The sequence below is a fragment of the Gopherus flavomarginatus genome, chromosome 15 (genome assembly GCF_025201925.1).
Source record: "Gopherus flavomarginatus isolate rGopFla2 chromosome 15, rGopFla2.mat.asm, whole genome shotgun sequence".
Lineage (NCBI taxonomy): Eukaryota > Metazoa > Chordata > Testudines > Testudinidae > Gopherus > Gopherus flavomarginatus.
In genome coordinates this window covers 29,591,192-29,608,695 of record NC_066631.1, presented here as the reverse complement: position 1 = coordinate 29,608,695, position 17,504 = coordinate 29,591,192, and the positions used below count along the sequence as shown (strand labels likewise).

General features: G+C 44.8%; 1 protein-coding gene across 6 annotated transcripts in view; it reads left to right on the top strand.

The window, feature by feature from the left end:
• The window catches only part of SSH1 (slingshot protein phosphatase 1), a 52,355-nt gene extending 36,762 nt beyond the window's left edge, over nt 1-15,593 (top strand). For all 6 annotated transcript variants that reach the window (XM_050924199.1, XM_050924198.1, XM_050924201.1 and 3 more), the window contains 9 exons: nt 357-422; nt 1,782-1,976; nt 2,241-2,334; nt 3,322-3,450; nt 8,142-8,188; nt 9,535-9,681; nt 11,566-11,766; nt 12,731-13,352; nt 13,891-15,593. In XM_050924199.1, coding sequence (XP_050780156.1) covers nt 357-422; nt 1,782-1,976; nt 2,241-2,334; nt 3,322-3,450; nt 8,142-8,188; nt 9,535-9,681; nt 11,566-11,766; nt 12,731-13,352; nt 13,891-15,168 — 2,779 coding nt within the window. In that variant the 3' untranslated portion in view covers nt 15,169-15,593. The remainder of the gene's footprint in view (nt 1-356; nt 423-1,781; nt 1,977-2,240; nt 2,335-3,321; nt 3,451-8,141; nt 8,189-9,534; nt 9,682-11,565; nt 11,767-12,730; nt 13,353-13,890) is intronic.
• The last annotated feature ends 1,911 nt before the right edge of the window (nt 15,594-17,504 follow it).

Sequence of the window (17,504 nt, the reverse complement as noted above, 5' to 3'; positions counted from 1 at the left end):
TGCTACCTTTGTGCTATCTGATAAAATGTGTTAGATCTTATTAGTGATTTCTCAAAGTAAACAAATACGCAGTTTTTAATGACCAGTAATTGCAGTGCTCTTGGATAAACTTTTCCCTTCACATTCTTGTTTGCAAGGCCATTAAGAGCTGTGTTTAGATAATCAGGTTGCATAAATTCCCATTTCTGATTTTAGTGAACTGTCAGTGCCAGCCCACACGTACTGCAATGGCTGTGACTTGTTTTGCTTTGCATCACGGGCATTACTGCCTTAGCAGGAAAACAGGAGTAGTTTGCTTAGTGGAGGATCTCATGCAAAAGGTGGCATTGTATGACTTTTTCTTCTCTCTCTATTAGTGGATTTAGTGTGAGCACTGCAGGGAAGATGCATATCTTCAAACCAGTTTCTGTGCAAGCTATGTGGTATGTATATTGCTGATTTAGTTTTACTAAAAAAAAAGATGATCATTTATATTAGCTTTCTTTTTTTAAAACAAACAACCCTGCAGTTAGCATTTTACATAGCTGTTATTTAGTACCTTAAGAAAAAAATTCCATTGCTAGAAAGCTGGTTGTCTCGGCAGGTAAGTATGCTGAAAGGAGTAATGAGCGTGCTATGCCATTTTCCTGATGGAAAATTACATGCTTCTGTTCAGAGCAGCTATACACTCTCTAGTATACGCACTGAAGGAAATTACACAAATAAGATTATTAAATATGAGAACCGAGTTGAACATGGAATTGATCAGGCTGCAAACCCCATACTAGCTCTCTCTGTATTTTTGTAACTAGCTGAAGAGGGCATCTCAGGTTCTCTTGCCAACCTCATGGAATTTCCAGTGCTCTTTGTTGCTGCGGTGTTGCCCTGGAGTTCCTGCTGTCTGATAACTTTCCATGAAGCCCAGGGTTTCACTTCGCAGCTTTGATTATGTTGGCTGAGCTTTTATAATCACACTCGCCCACATACACACATCCCAAACCAGCAAAATGGGGATATTTGAATATCATGAAATCCCTGACTGCTATGACCACAGATTGCCTTTAATGGTGGTGATTTTTAAGGGACTTGTTCTGATATATAACAAATTGTATAGATTTTAGCTTGGACATTATGTTTATGAAATCTGAGCTCTTGTAACATTTAATAGGGAAATGATTTGGATGTGGAAGAAGATGTAATTTTAGGGATTATTTGGTACACAAACAAACAAACCCCTTGTTACTGTCATTTTAAAACTCTGCCCCTCCAGTTAGCAGCTTCAGATGTGGTCAATGTGTTCAGTGTAATAACATCTACAGAACTGAAGGATTATTTTAAAGTTAAATGCTATAATTTGCAAAAACAAATTACCCAATCAGGGCTCTGTTCTTAGTGTGTGCCAGGGGCTAGGAATGCTGTTAAATGTACCTTTCGACTCCTTGGTAGAGGTGGTTTGAAGTGTCCACGTGCTTACCGTTTTTGTCTGAGTTTTTAAGTTAGCTAATGATTAAGTCCCAGTGGGACAGAAGTGGTGCATAGGCCTTTTGCTGGTCTCTTGCATGGGGTGAATTTTGTCCTGTGTTGAGTGGTTACCAGATCTTGAGAGGCCATCCAAACCATACTGTTTAGTGTTTGTGACACCTCTATCTGAAATTGGAAAAAGCAAACCTGCTGCTGTCAAAAAACAAAACCCAAACCATAACAAACTAAGTTGAAAATAAGTCTCAGGGCCCTGGGCTTCTGTGTGCTCTTACTCTCCATGATGCTCAGATTCTTCCCTTCTTTGCTTTTGAAACATGCAGGTCTGCCCTGCAGATCCTCCACAAAGCTTGTGAGGTCGCACGGAGGTACAATTACTTCCCAGGTGGAATGGCTCTGGTCTGGGCCACATACTATGAAAGCTGCATCAGTTCGGACCAGAGTTGCATCAATGAGTGGAACACGATGCAGGACCTGGAGTCGACACGCCCCGATTCCCCAGCGTTGTTTGTTGACAAGTCAGTTCTGAGTTTTATTTTGAATGTCTTTGTTCACTTCAGAAATCCCACATTTTCCCTTTCATTTCTCCAATAGTTTGATCTCCTTTCAGTTCATACATAATTTTGTAAAGTTTTCCTCTGTCATCAGTGTCAGTTGAATTAACTTGAATCCTTCCCATCCCTTCTCCATGTAACAGTATCATTATACCGAGAGAGCATCGCTGAGGCCTTCTGCCCCAGTGAAATGCCTGTCTGGATAGTTTTTTTAATTTTCCTTTGCAGGCCAACTGAGGGGGAAAAAACAGAGCGGTTCATTAAAGCCAAACTCCGAAGTATCATGATGAGCAAAGATCTGGAAAACGTGACCTCCAAGGAAGTAAGCAAAACCTACCATTTGCTGGCCTGTGACCACTCGGTTCCTGTCAATGTCCAGAGTATGGGAGGTAGCACTGGGTAAGGGTTAGAGAAGACGGGGAGTCAGGACCTTCAGGATATATATTTCCACCTGTGCTTACAAGATTTACTCCATGTCCTGGGATAAATCTTCTGTTCTCTGCCCCTCAGTTTTCCCATCTGTGAAATAGGATATCATCAACCTCACAGTGGGCTTTTAGAGTCCCTACAACAAGTGATTGAAATACTCTCATGGGAGGTCCTGTAAGAGCCCAAAGTATAAGGAAACCTGGAAACTGACCCACAATGTACCCTGAGTGTGGACTTGCCTGGAGCTTTGTGCAGTGGTAAAAGCCACGCAAATTGGTTGCCAGCATTTCTTCTTCGGCTGCCCTGAAAATGCCCAGATTCTTCTGTTTTAGTAGAGTTACTCACATGCAATGTTGTAATGTAGAAAGCTGTGGTAGGTTTGGCTTTTCAAGGGAGGGGATAAAGAAGAAAATCTATACACCTTACAAATGTTTCCTACCCAGCACCTTAAAAGTGAGAGACTTTAAAAGATCTAATTCCCTTTCCACAATGATGCTGCTGTTTTTCACTTCTTGTTTCTAGTGAGTTTTGCTTTGGTTTCTTCGGTGCTAGCACAGTGCTGGGTGTTCAGCACTTCAGGGGAATGCTTCAGAGTGAAAAATACCATAACAGATTTTGTGTTCATATTGGACTTTGCATGAAGCTTTATTTACAAAGCCTGAATTTAGGGCCTCACATGACCTTTTCCTGAGGTTGTTTGTCTCTGAAAGCATTTATGTACTTCTCTGTGGACCGTAATCTCTCTTGCTCTCTAATGGATGGATGTATAATTTATTGGCACTCTCCTTTTAAAAGTGGACAGTCATTTTGCACAGCCCACCATCTAGGTGGTATGCTGTCATTTACTAAGTGGCATACTTTGTCATTTTCTGCCCCACAGATACGAAATGAGCTGGAGAAGCAGATGAACTGCAACTTGAAAGAATTCAAGGAATTTATAGACAATGAAATGCTGCTTATCCTGGGGCAGATGGACAAACCATCTCTGATTTTTGATCACCTGTATCTGGTAAGCCACGGAGTCAGAAGCTATGCTGGGCATGAGGAGGGGGCATCAGTCAAACATGAGCGGCCACCAGGCTCTAGGAAAGCTGCACTGCATGTAAAGCCTGCAATGGGGAGAAAGGCCAGCGGATGTGTAGCCTAATGTTGAACCTTTTACACAAGGAGACTGTAGGTCTCCTTTCCTTCCTCTCTCCATGTCGCTTCCAAAGGCCCACATCCCAGCAGCCCGTTCTGCTAGCTGAGCCGTCATTCTGAACACACAGGGCTGCGCTGATGGGCTGGCAAGAGGGGCAGAGGGCCTTCCTGAGCCTTTCTCTCCCTGTGAGTGAATGTGCTCCATCAGTGGTCCTCTCCTGGCCAGCTCAGCTCAGGAGCAGAACACATGGGGGGGCATGCGTGGGGGAGGGTCCTGTAAATGGTGGCATGCTGCGGAGGGGGGGGGGGGGGCGTTTATTTCACCTGGCCTTTGAAGAGAAGTAAAGGTGCTGAGGAGTGGTCTGACGTATGGGCTGGTAGTGTTTGATTAGGACCTGCTTCTAGGCAGGAGGGTGACTTGGCTGAATGGCAATTTGCTTTTGTAATTGTAGATAATTGGCAGGGGCTAGAGTCTTAGTATGGGAGCTTTTATTCTAATGGAAATAAATAAATCAGAGGTTGCCAGGGGTTGATACAGTATGTGGGAAGACAGCCTTCCCCCACATCAGAGAACTGCTCTGAGGAAGTGCTTCGTCTTTCCCTTTTCCCCATTTATTCCTGCTGCTGTGACTTTCCCCGTGTGCACAGAGCTGCCGAGAGTGGGTTCGGGCCCTGGTGAAGAAATTTTTTCGGGCCCCCCAGCAAGGGTGGACCAGGCTGGGGAAGCCGGGCCCAGGGCCCCCTTCCGGACCATCGGGCCCTGGTAATTTGTACCAGCTTCCCTTCCCGCTCTCGTCAGCCCTGCGTGTGCACAATAACCTGTTGCCCTGCTTTGGAAGCTAAGTAGATTTAGTAAAATGGTGTCCTGGCCCTGATGTTAGTGCTCTGTTTGTTGGGTGCATCATGCACAGGAAAGACTGCCCATTATGGATTTATTTAATATTTCTACGAATAGGAGTCGTTTTTCTTAAGATGAGGTAAGGACCTAGATCAGGACACTGTCCAAGTGTACCAGTTATGTGCCCTCTATTTTTGCCTTGCTCAATCAAAGGTAATGATACACTGAGAAAGTCAAAGTGCCTCCCACCTGGCTGGCTTTATATAAATCATCAGTTTGAAAGGTGATTTGCTCTTTCAGCCTATGAACAGGCTCAGAGCGGGGATGAGTCTCTTGTAATCTCTTGCCACTAGATGGTACTCCAAGCAAAACTGGAAGTTGCCATCCAGAACCAAGATTTAACTGAGACGGGAGCAGTTCTGCACTTTGCAGCAATCTCATCTTTTCCATGATAGACTCTGAGGAAATAGGCCTCTGAGAGTGAATCATGTTTTAAAATCCTCTTAGTTCTCCATGCAATATGTTGTGCATGTACCTCTAGAGCACTGTCTCCCATGACTTCTAGGGGCCATCTCACACTCAAATAGCCTGAGACTCAGTGTTACTAATATAACAACCTAAGTTCCCTCTAAGCCACACGGCCGCGCAGCTGCCTATTAAGCCCCACGCAGGGACTCAGGGCTGTGGCGGGAAGCGTCTCTTCCCGCCGGCCAAATCACGGACCTGCAGCGGTGGGGAGAGGTGCCCCTTCCCGCTGGCCCCAGCTGCTGCAGCGAGAGAGAGCTAGGGGGAGTCCTTTCTCCCCACTGCAGCCCCGCTGCAGACTGCACCGCACCCCAGAGCCCACATCCCCCCACATTCCAACCATCTGCCCCAGCTCCGAGCCCCCTCCCACACTTGGAACCCCTCGACCCCACCCCCACCACAGGAATTTTGTTGCGTCACATATCACCTCTATATTGGTGCACATAACCAAATTCATTCCACACATGGACCTAAAAAATTAGAGGGAACACTGATAATGACCACTTTATTTTGCAGACTCTCTGAATGGTTTTCCTATGCAATTTATATTTGTTATTGAAAACAGGGAATGTTCATTTATGGTGGGTTTTGTGATGTGCTAGGAACCACCCTGAGACTGTCTAACTCACTTCATGCAAGCAAGCAAGCAGATCCAGTGCTGCTCACCACCAGCTCAGATTGGATCTGAACAGGCAATCTGGAGATGCATCCTCTGTGTCCTATATCCCATCTTCTTTTCCTTTTGGACCCCTTCCTAGGATCATTTTTTGTGAGCTTTTCTGATTGAAATCCTGCTTAATATTACTTTGTAATCTGGGAACGTTCCCACTGTGTTCCTAACACACTGCACATATGTAGTCCAAATGTGCCATCTCTTTGTGGTTTTCTTTAAGTAATAGGGCTAACCCTTCCTCAGGTTAGAGGAGGGATGGTTTTGTGGCTAAGGCACAGCTTTGGGACTCAGGAGATCTGGATTCTTTCCCTGGATCTGTGAAAGCTCCACTCTGTGACCTTGGGCAAGTTACTTAATCTCTTTGTGCTTCAGTTTTAGGGATCTGTAGAATAGGGATGATATTCTCTGTTTCTCGCCCTTTGTCTGTCTTGCCTGTTTAGGCCTGTTCAGCCAACAATGTGATGCAGTTGCAAAAAAGGCTAATATCGTTCTGAGATATAGTAACAGGAGTGTCTTATGTAAGACCTGGGACGTCATTGTCCCACTCTGTTGGCACTGGTGAGGCCTCCGCTGGAGCATTGTCTAATTCGGGGTCCTGCATTCTAGGAAAGATGTGGACAGACTGGAGAGAGTCCAGAGAAGAGCAACAAAAATGATCAAAGGTTTAGAAACCATGACCTGTGAGGAAAGGTTAAACAAACTGGGCCTGGTTAGTTTTGAGAAAAGACAACTGGCGGTGATGGGGGCCTGAGAACAGTCTTCAAATATGTGAAGGGCTGTTATAAAGACAAGTGTGATCAGTTGTTCTCCAGGCTAGTAGTAATGGACTTAATATGCAGCAAGGGAGATTTAGGTTAGATATTAGGGGAAAAAAATTCTGCCTATACTGGTAGTTAAGGTCTGGAACCGGCTTCCAAGGGAGGTTGTAGAATCTCCACCACTGGAGGTTGCTAAGATCAGGTTGGACAGTGCCGCCTGAAATTACCTGAGGTGCAAAGTTCACTGGTCACAGTTGACCGGTTCTTTCCCTTAGTGATTACGTAAATTATTTAACAGGTGGGATTGATGAATCACAGGAATATGAACATAAAAGTTTTATTTATCATCCAGATAAACCAAAGCATTAATGCTACTGAACAAGAAACAGATACATATAATAAGAAAGTCCATAGTGCTGTCATACTCTCAAACTCTCGGGACCCAGGGTAAATACCGCTAGAAGAAGATACTCAGTGGAGTACACTGTAAGTGGGAGGTGACGGTCCAGTTTACACCAGCCTCTCATCCCAAAGTGCCCACCAAGGGTCGGCACACACCTTGTTTATACTCATCTCCTCTCTTACAGGCACCTAGGTCCAAGACCAGATCTGAAGGTATTCCAGCCCCTTCCCATATGACATCTTCCAGGAAATGTTGTTTGGCTGTTAGCCAATGGCTATTAGCCAGGATGGACTGGAATGGTGTCCCTAGCCTCTGTTTGCCAGAAGCTGGAAATGAGCACTGGGGGATGGATCACTTGATGATTCCCTGTTCTGCTCATTCCCTCTGGACCATGCCACTGTGGGAAGACAGGATACTGGGCTAAATCCTTGGTCTGACCCAGTAGGGCCATTCTTATGTTCTTATGATATCCCAGCTATCCATAATTAATCTTCCAAGGCTGGCCTAAGCTATCTGCATCAGCCCCATTCCCAGTATTTTCAGTAAGTCAGTGTGGTTAGTTCCCTGGACACAAGCACCCCCCAAATCTTCCCAAAGCTACAATTTTAACTTGTTTTTGCTTCTTTGCTGTTACCTTTGTTTGTCTCAACATTCATATTGCTCATTACACTCTATGTTCCTCCATGTGCCTTTCAGCAATGTTGATTTTTACTCTTTCCTGTTAAAAGCACGTGTTAATATATATTAGCCTAAAAGCTTCCTGTCATAAATCAGGTCAAGAGCCATAGGTTAACAACAAACACCTATCAGGGACGCTCTAAGTTTAATTGGTCCTGCCTCAGCACAGGGGGCTGGACTGGATGACTTCTTGAGGTCCCTTCCAGGTCTCATTTCTATGATTCTGTGATTGTAAGCTGTTCAGGGCAGGGAGTTTTCTGTGTGTATGTACAGTGTTTACTACAGTGGTGCTTCCATTTTGTTTGGGGCCTGTATGTGCTCTGTAATATAAATAATAAACCTCAGGCCAAGCTTCCTAGGGTTTCTACCAGCAGATTGACCCCTCTATCTCTCCCCTTACCTCCCTCTTGCCTCAGAGAGACTCTCAACCTTTTATACTCTTGGGTTGTAGTTAATAGGACCAGTCTGGCCTGGTTGCTAGGCTGAGTTAGCAGAATAACTCTGCATTGTTATGCAGGGCCCTAGAACCTCATGCCCTATTGTACTCTTTTCAGAAACCCTTGCCTATGTTTTAGTTTAGCGCTCCTGAGAAAATATTGTCCAGTTAGCAAAGAGCACAGTGACTGTACAGTGCCCAGCAGAACAAAGGCTTACTCTGTGTATGTGTATGTGACTTGTATCCTAGGGGTCTGAGTGGAATGCCTCCAATCTGGAAGAGCTTCAAGGCTCGGGGTGAGTACTGGCCCTTTCCACTACTTAATGTTGGCTTTCGCACGTTAGACTCTTAAATCCTCAAATCACTTGTTTTCAACTGCATGTTCGGGTGTCTTGTGAAATGAAATATTATACTTTCAGGCCATACTTTAGTGGATAGGCACAGGACCAGAATTCTATTCTCAGTAGTGACCTTGGACCAGATAGTTCCTCTCTTTCTATCTCAGTTTTCCCACCTGTACAATGGAGATATTTGTCCTCATTTGTAAAGTGCTTTGAGATCTAGGGAAGACCAATCCTATGTAGGAGTCTAGTTTATACTGAGCAGGCTTATTGTTGTCTGAGGTGTGAATTCCCAAACACTTCAGAAGATTATGCATTACAGTATTTGGGGTAAAGCTCTTATCCAAATGGTGCAAAACTGCCTGAAGATGAGAAGAGCTGTGTGAATTGTTCTCCATTCCACTAGTGCAGACAGGTGGCTGCAGTCTTGTCTCTCAGTGAACTCTCATCACTACATCACTTCTTGGCTTTAAGTGTTTTAGGCCAATGGGAATTTTGTGTATAAATACTTGCTGCTTGCCCAGGACACATGTTGGCTCTATAATGAGGCTCTGAAAAGTTATTACTCAACAGCAGGAATAAAGATGTTTAAACTGTAGTCCTCTGGAACACTTTTGAATAAGTAAAGCAACCAGCACATTAATCCTTTGATCTGTAGTGATGGTATTCTTGAAATGACATTTTTAAAAGTCAAAGCTGGACAAATCCTTGAATAAATATCATGTGCTATTGATTTGTGTGAATTATATGAAATAATAACTTAATATGGGCATTCATTCTCTCCTAGTATACGCCTATTTATTATTAAAATCCTGCTGTTATATCCTGCAGAAGTAGAGTAAAATGATGCAACTTTCATTTCATATTTCTGGTTGGAAGAAGGAAGAAAGTATGATCTTGTTGCGAAAGCACAAGGCTGAGATTCAGGACTCCCAGGTTCTGTTCCTAGTATTGACATTGATTCATTGTGAGACTTGGATCAAGTTTCGGCTCCTCTCTCTCCCTCAGCTTCCTCATTGGTAGAGGGGCAAGTCACTCTCCCATGTTCTCCATCTTTACATGGGACAATGGTAGTAGAGAGAGATGAGTTAGGGACTCGATTCAGCCAGTCCTTCACATGTAGAACGCCAGCTGATTTAATCGGAAGCGGAGAGCTTAGAGGTTTGGGGCTGCTGATTGTCCCATGCAGCAAGAGCACCCATGTTAAACCCATGTGTGTGGTTTATCATGTGAATTCCAGGTCCCTTTCCAGGGCTGCGATGATTAAACTCTCCGCCTTTGTTTCCCATTGCATCCTGCAGTGTCTACTACATTTTAAATGTCACCAGGGAGATAGATAATTTTTTTCCTGGTCTATTTGCATATCATAATATCCGGGTGTATGACGAGGAGACGACAGACCTCCTGGCTCACTGGAACGAGGCATATCATTTCATAAATAAAGCCAAGTAAGTGGACGGAGATGAGCGAATCAGTGCTTGGGGGCATCCAAGGTCAGGATAAGAACCCGTCATCTGAATCTGGGGAGTGAGGTCAAGTCCTTGCATGACACTGAGGCACTTCCTCCAGCAGGGGGCGAGGGAGCTCCCTCACCAGTACTGTGGCTATTGTAAGGATAGTGTTGTGCCCTCTGCATGCTGCTGAATAGCATTTCAGCAGAGGATATGGAACCATTCACAGAAGCTCATTTTGAAACCTGCCTTCCTCTGAATGTCCTTTAGTCACAGAGCTGTGGTTCCCACTTCAGGGCAGGGGCAATGAGAAGTGTACTCAGTAGGAAAGTAACCATCCCCGCTGTCTATTACTGGAAACTCACTGCTTTTGGACAAGTCCTGAGAAGTGTCCGTGCATCTGTTCTGACTTTGACTCTATCCCCAGCATCCAGTTCCCCTGGACTCCTTCATACCCTCAGCTCGCTGTCCTAGGTTTGGCACAATAACTCATTCAGTGTCTTTACTGCCATGGCAGTTAAGTAGCTCTACCAGGCCAATTAAGTAGCTGTCCCTTTGCTGCTTAATTGCTGAGCCCTTTGTGAGGCTATGAAGAGGTTTCTGGGACCCCTGCTCTCGCAGAGGCCTTTGAAAAGGGAGTTCAGTTGGGCCCCTGGAATTCCCAAATACCCTGTCTGTTCCCGTCAGTGGTTAAACATTAACCCCTTCGCAGCCAGTCACGATTGTTCTGAAATTTTATTTTCAGCGCCTTGTTCAGCTTGCTTTTTTGCTTCCCTTTTTTTTAAATGAAATGTTTGTTTGTTTCTAGTAATGATGCTACATTCTGCTTGTGTTTGCACCTAACGCCCTAAAAGATGTCAGGAGCCCCTAAGGGTCCTTCTGATGAAGTAAAACACTTCAAAATCCTTGAATTTTGTCTGTGATAGAATAAGCAGACCAGTGACTCCCAGCAACAATTAGTGACATGAACCACTCACATTCTGCTGGGGTTTCAGCATGTGCTTTGTAACTTGATGGGCTTTTCTTCATTCAGATCTGCATGGGGTAGCTGGACAGTGACACCTGGTTAATTTGGCCTCTTTTATTAGTCGGCCAAATCCTGCCCTAAGTTAGTACCAAATCATTAGGATTGCAGAGGTGTAACTAGCAGTTGAATTTGACTTTGTCCATCAGCCACAAAGTCAGGATTAATAATGGGCTCAAAAATAAAGGGGCTGCATCTGAAGCTGTGGCGGTCCCATCCCTGACAGATTGTGGCACAATTCTGCCAGGTGACATACTGGGCGTTGAAGTTCCTAAATACATAGCAGGAGATGCTTATTGCCATGTGTGATCCTTCGTTCAGTTGCCTTGCCTCCACCTTTGAAGATGGAGGCCTGGCATAAGGGCCTCCAACCCTGTTACTTGCTCTTCAGATTGCACCAACCTCTCCGAGGAAGCCTCTTTATTTGTGAGACTTCTTACTCTGTGATTTTCATCCAGTCACTCCACCCGCCAGGGCACAAGTGATAGAGAAGCCCTCGTGCAGTGAACAGTGCAGGGGGCTCTGGTAGGGAACCCACCGTGCCTGCTGGGTCCACATCTCCAAAGACAGGGACATGCAGACAAAGGGAGCTGTGGGTTGTATCTGAAATAGCAGTGTGGTTGGGGTGAGAGGAGAGTGGTTAGGGGGTGTCACACTTCTCCAAATCCTAACTTCCCTAGAGAGTTTATTTTCTTGGACCATTTAGCCCAAACCAATTAACTCCTTCTGAGCTGTGATGTTGGCTGGGTCTGGAGAACAAACGACCATCCATGCACCATATAAAACTGTGATAGTAAAACTTAATAAACAAAAGGATTTGAGATACAGTTTTTCTTATTTTTTGCCTTCCTCTCTAGGAAAAATCACTCTAAGTGTCTGGTACACTGCAAAATGGGTGTTAGCCGGTCTGCCTCTACGGTTATAGCTTATGCAATGAAGGAATTTGGCTGGTCCTTGGAAAAAGCCTATAATTATGTGAAGCAAAAACGCAGCATTGCAAGACCAAATGCAGGCTTCATGAAACAGCTGCTGGAATATGAAGGAATTTTAGATGCAAGGTAAGGTGATGGGTGGAATGAGAAGGTGACTTGCAAGGAATGTCTCACAAAGCAGGATTAGCAATTTGCAGTTGTATGTACACACACGTAAGGCCTATGCTGGGCAAAGGAAAAATAAGTTAAAAATTATCAGAGAGTTGCTTGGAAAGGGGGAACATGATTTTGTGAAAAATGGGAAGAGAATGCAGTTTTTGTCAATGTTTCAGTAGCTGTTTCAGGCGCAGGTTGGAGCTAGGGCAGATACAGGAAGCAAGTCTGGCACAGCTGCTGGCACAGAATGTATCAAGCTGCCACTGTGCTGCTGTTGCTGCAAGGCTTAAATGGGGCTCTGTTGGCTCTTCTGTCCAGTCAGGGAGCTCAATCAGCAGGCTCATTGCGTGGCTGGGCTCCCATGCCTGGAGCCGGCTGAGTTCCTGTCGCTTCATAGACGTACATAGGACAAAGTCCTGAAGTTAGGGAAGTCTTTCTGAGCGAGGACAGCCGGATTCAGCTGAGCGTCTTTTTAAAGTTATATTCGCATGACTCTGATACATGTTTTATGTGTGCTTGGTCTGGATGCTTTCAGCTGGGGGTTTTGTTTCTGTTTCCTCATTATGTGTGTATCACCTTCATTCCACAGCAGCCATCACAGCTAACTACAGAGCTGGTCGATGCCTTTTAAGTTACAGTTACCTGATCCTTGAGGACTTTGGTTGCTGTTGTTTTTCTTCCCTTGAATCTTACGTAATGACCCAGCCATTTGTTCCCTGTATTTAGACCAGAGCCTGGCTGCTTCGTACACCCTGCTCCTCTGCCCTGCATTGCCACTGTCCTCTGTAGTGGGTGATCTGCTGGGATTGCATGTTTCCTCCAAAGGTTTCTGAGGGGCGTGGCTTGTATGGGGTGGGGCACGGTGATGTTTTTACATACAACAGCTGCTGAGTGTTTTATTGTAGTAATTTGTGCCTTTTGTTTTTCTCCCTAGCAAACAGCGTCATAACAAGCTGTGGAAGCAGCAAGCAGAGAGCAACCTACGCCAGAATGCAGATGATTCTACGGGGCCCAGTGACTTCCTGCTCGATAGCTTAGACATCGATCTGGAAAACCGTCTATCTGACCTGGACGCGCCTTCACAGTCCACGTACTTGGACAACAGAGCCAATATGGAGGCCAGGGGGTTTCACTACTGCTTCCGGCGCCTGTCCGACTCGTTGCTGGAGAACAAGCTGCCTGGTGACAGGGAAATATTTTTCCAGGTGGAGGATCTGGAGCGAGACGTGCTTTTGGAGCAGGCCAATTTGCTGGTTGATCAGCCTCCCCCAGTCCCTCCTGAGGCTGCGGCAGATACAATGAAGGCCAAGGAGAAAGCAGAACCACTGGCAGAGCTGAGAAGTTTCTGCGAGAAGGAAGTGAAGAAGCTGGAGTCCAGCATGCCAAAGGGGAGGAGTGTGCCCAGTCAGGCGGATCAGGGAAAGGAAGGCATCAGGGGGGAAAGTCCTGTGGAGAGGTGGAAGCGGCGCCTATCTGTGCACAAGGAGGAGAACTTACTGAACAGAGAGAACTTGAATAACAACAACAGCAAGAGGAGCTGCCCAGAGGAGTTCGAGGTGCGTATGGGCTTAAACGTAGATGATTAGTAACACCCAACACCGTGTGCATGAGACAACTCTCCGCATCGTAAGATTATGATGTAATTTGGTTTGGAAGTGAAGGCTCCTGTAGTGGTGCCTGTCTCCATGCTGAGCCTTTTCCTTGTAGAAGTGCTTCTGAACATCGCTTTGCTTGCAGAAATTGTGGAGCCAGCCACCAAAGAAAGCATGCAGCTGTGTGAACATGCTATAAACCTCTCAGGGAAGCCGCCTTTCATGACCATCACTTGAAATGGTTGGTTTCCTCCAACTCCAGACACTGTCAGCTAGGAATCCTCATGGCTTGACTCCCACTGCAGAGTCCAGACTTCAGCAGTAATGGAGAGAGGCTTCCTTTAGGCCTTGGAGTTCTTATAGATAAAATGTTTCCTATTGTTCTGTGTCTTCCCTTTCAATCTGCAAATCTATCTTGTTTTAAACTAATCTGACTCTGCTGTTCTGCATCCACACTGAATTGTTTATCTGATTTCTTATTGCCTATTCTTTCCTTTTATAGCGCGATGCCATATTTGGAATCCTCAGTAAAGTCAAGCCTCCCTACCAGTCATGCACTGACTGCATGTATTCCTCAGCCAGTGCATCTGCTGAAGCCTCTGGGGAGCAGTATGAGACGCTGAATCCAGCTGCCGCGTGCTGCAGTTCTACAATCTGTACTCAGCCTTCACTCCTCTCCCATGTGACTTCTAACTCGTCGGACCAAATGCCTAGCAAGTCGCAGGCTGAGGAAATAATGAGGGCTAAAAATGATGTTTTGCCTCCATTGCTGCAGGGAACTAGTGTTTTGGAAGGTGGCACCTGCAAATCTGTGGTGGATCAGCATTGCAATATTTCTGAAAAGCCAAAAGATGCACCAAAAACACCTGTCAAAGCACTGCTTGCCAGGAGAAATTCCCACTGTGAGAAGAGCCCTCTGAATACAGAAGTGATGAAGGAAGAGTCTCCATCCAGAAAAGATGTCAAACCCACGAAGGACCTGAAGTACTTGCTGTTTAGCAAAGATTTGGAAAAGCCAACCACAAACAGTTATTTGATGCAGCATCAAGAATCTCTTATTCAGCTTCAGAAAGCTGGCTTAGTTAGGAAACATACCAAAGAACTGGAGCGTCTGAAGAGTGTGCCATCAGAATCCTCATTGCTGGTAAGAGAGAGCTCCATGAGCAGAATTGATGCTAGTATACCAGAGGAAAACCAAGATTTGGCTTTGCACCAAAGCCCAGTATCTCTTCTGGGTCCAGCACCTTTAATGTCTGAAGACACAGAGAATGATGTGGAGAAGTTAGAGGCCAAAAACCCCTTACAGGGACTGTCTCAGAAAACCTCCACGCCTGTCCTATGCAGGCTGGAACACATGAGCAGTTACACAAAGGACTTTCTGAAGACCATATGTTATACACCGTCATCTTCCAGGAGTTCCAACTTGACGCGCAGTTCTAGTAGCGACAGCATACACAGTGTGCATGGGAAACCTGGTCTGGTGAAACAACGAACTCAGGAAATCGAAACCAGGCTACGACTTGCTGGTTTGACTGTTTCTTCCCCTCTGAAGAGATCCAATTCTCTTGCCAAGCTAGGGTGTCTTAACTTGTCCTCTGAGGACTTATCAAGTGACATAGATGTGTCAACGCTAATGAACTCAAAAGAGGCTAAATCAAGTGAGTCTTCCATGCTTTGCGAGTCACAATCCTCTCTGAGGAGCGTGGACGTAAGCTCCAAACTGCTAGCAAATTCAGCCACAGGAAACTGGAAGAGCACACTTTGGAAGGGCAAAAGCTGACACGTTCTGGTGTACGTTTTCTTTTATTTTAATCAGCATTTATTGCCTGAACCCAGTAGTTCATCTGATACAACATCTTTACCCCCTTCCTTGTGCAGTAAGTGGGGAGAAAGAGGGACATAACTGAACAAGGTGAATGGCACAATGGAAAAAAACATTGCATGGCTTGGAAGAGGACATGGTGTGTGAACTGCCTACTGTTCCTATAGGACAATATTCCCAGTACTGTTTGCTAAGTATAATAATGTTAAAATACATATAATGTAAAAAAATGTTGAAAATATTATTTCAAAGTCTCAACAAAAGTCATGGCATTTTTTAATTTTTTTATTTTGCAAAACAAACATAGCACAAGTCTCTAGTTTAAACATCCACTTGTGGAAAAACCTGTAGATGGCAACATAAACTCTACCTCTGTACTTGATGATTTCTGTGTTGGTTTTTTTAAGGCTTATTCCAGGATATTTAAAGTTTTTTGAAAAGCATTCCTACAACATCAACTGTAAAGACCCAAAAGAGTGTTGAGGTGTAGGCTTTACTGTACTGAGTAACTCTAACTATGAAGTCAAGTGAAAGAGTGTAGAGCTGTTTTTTTATTGACTATGTGATCTGCTAACCCGATAGTTCCTCTTTACTGTATAACCAGGGTTAGCTGTCATAGTGTCTTGTGTTAATAACAAAATGACATCTAGGCTGTGTGTTTTGAAGGCTTCTGTAAACGTGGAGAAATGTCTTTACTTCAGGTATTGTTGCTCTTGTTGTGGTTTGATAGTTATCCCAGTAATAATGACAAGCCAATAGTGGTGACCATGAACCACTGTGAAATGCATGTGATGCTGGAGTCAGTGGTTTAGCACTTGTGTTTTGGAAGCCCTGCTTGATCAGACTGTTGATAGTGTGCATTGGAGATGAGAAGACGACTGACCCATCTGCTACAGAGAGCAGATGGTTGGCTTTATTGTCATTCTCTGCATTTGAAACCTGGGGAGATAAGTTAGTTTATTTTTGGTAGAATATTTCTCGCATCCTGGAGTTTGCAGCAGAAATGCAAAGCAGCAGCAGGTTATCTCAGGAAGCTGTATGGTTGTCACTGAGCTCTGAAGCGGTTTACAAGTCCCCACACTGAGTAACATCCAAAGGGTTTATTATTTCAGCAGTGTGGGAGGATGAATATTCCTGCTTGTTTGTTTATAGTGCATATTATCTGGGATGCACAGGTTAATTTCAGTGATGATCTCCTCCTGATTGACAATAGAAGGGCGAATTCTGCTCTCAGATGAACATGTGGTGCTCCTCTGGGCGTCACTATCTTACACACCCATCCAAGGGCAGAGTGTGAGGCCAGTGCAAGGAGGAGGCAGTAGTTTTACTGGCCTAGCCTAAATGGAATATTGCACTATCTCAGAAAGGAAGGAAAAGTGGAGAGCTAGATTAGTTTCCATAGTGTTAACCATTAAGTCTTCAACATGATGCTGCTAGCTAGATTCTGATACGGTGAAGCATGTAGGGCTCAGTCCTATAGCCTCTGAAGTCAGCGGCTTCAGCTGTGCAGGATTACCTCTTAGAGCAGAGCCACTGGCTGTTATCGTTCTTTTTTTCATCAGCTGCTTGGTACTAGTTTCTGTCGGAGGTTTATGGCCAATTCAGAAACACTCTGTTTCCGCTTAGTTCTCATTCAGGCAAGTGAGAGTCTGTTGCGTAAAATCTTGGGCACAGACCTCAGGATTCAGCCCTTGGTGATAAAATAGAATTCAAGTAAAAATGGGGTTGATCAAAATGAGTGAATGAGATGATAAGAAATCTGCTTGAGCCACTTCCCGAGACAGGCCAGTTGGACACACAGATAACCCAGTTTAGCTCTAAAATGCTTTCCCTCAACAAAGGGGCAGTGACATGGCATTGACAGCCTCATGGTAACCAGCCCTATATTCATTTGTGGGTCATTGTCTTCACACCCAGTGATTATTTAGTACAGAAAAATTTCAGATAAATATTGTAGTACCATTGCCCTCCCGCCCCTGCCAGTTGCATCATGCGTCAAAGGAGGCCCTTCGGCTCTGGGGTGAGTAACACGTTGTGGTAGAATGCTTTTGCCAGCCTGCTAGAAGAAGCACATTTAAAAAAACCTCCAAAACTCTGGGAGATACCTTTTTGCCAAATTAAGGATATAATTTTCAAAAGTGCCTCAGTCGCTGAGGAGTCTGAGTTCCATTGCATATCAGTTGGATTTAGACTTAAGTGACTTAAGTGCTTTTGAAAATGGAACTTAGGCTCCTACATTTTCAGAAATGCCTGAATTCCATGTGTTAGACTAACTTTGGTGTCATGGTGAAATT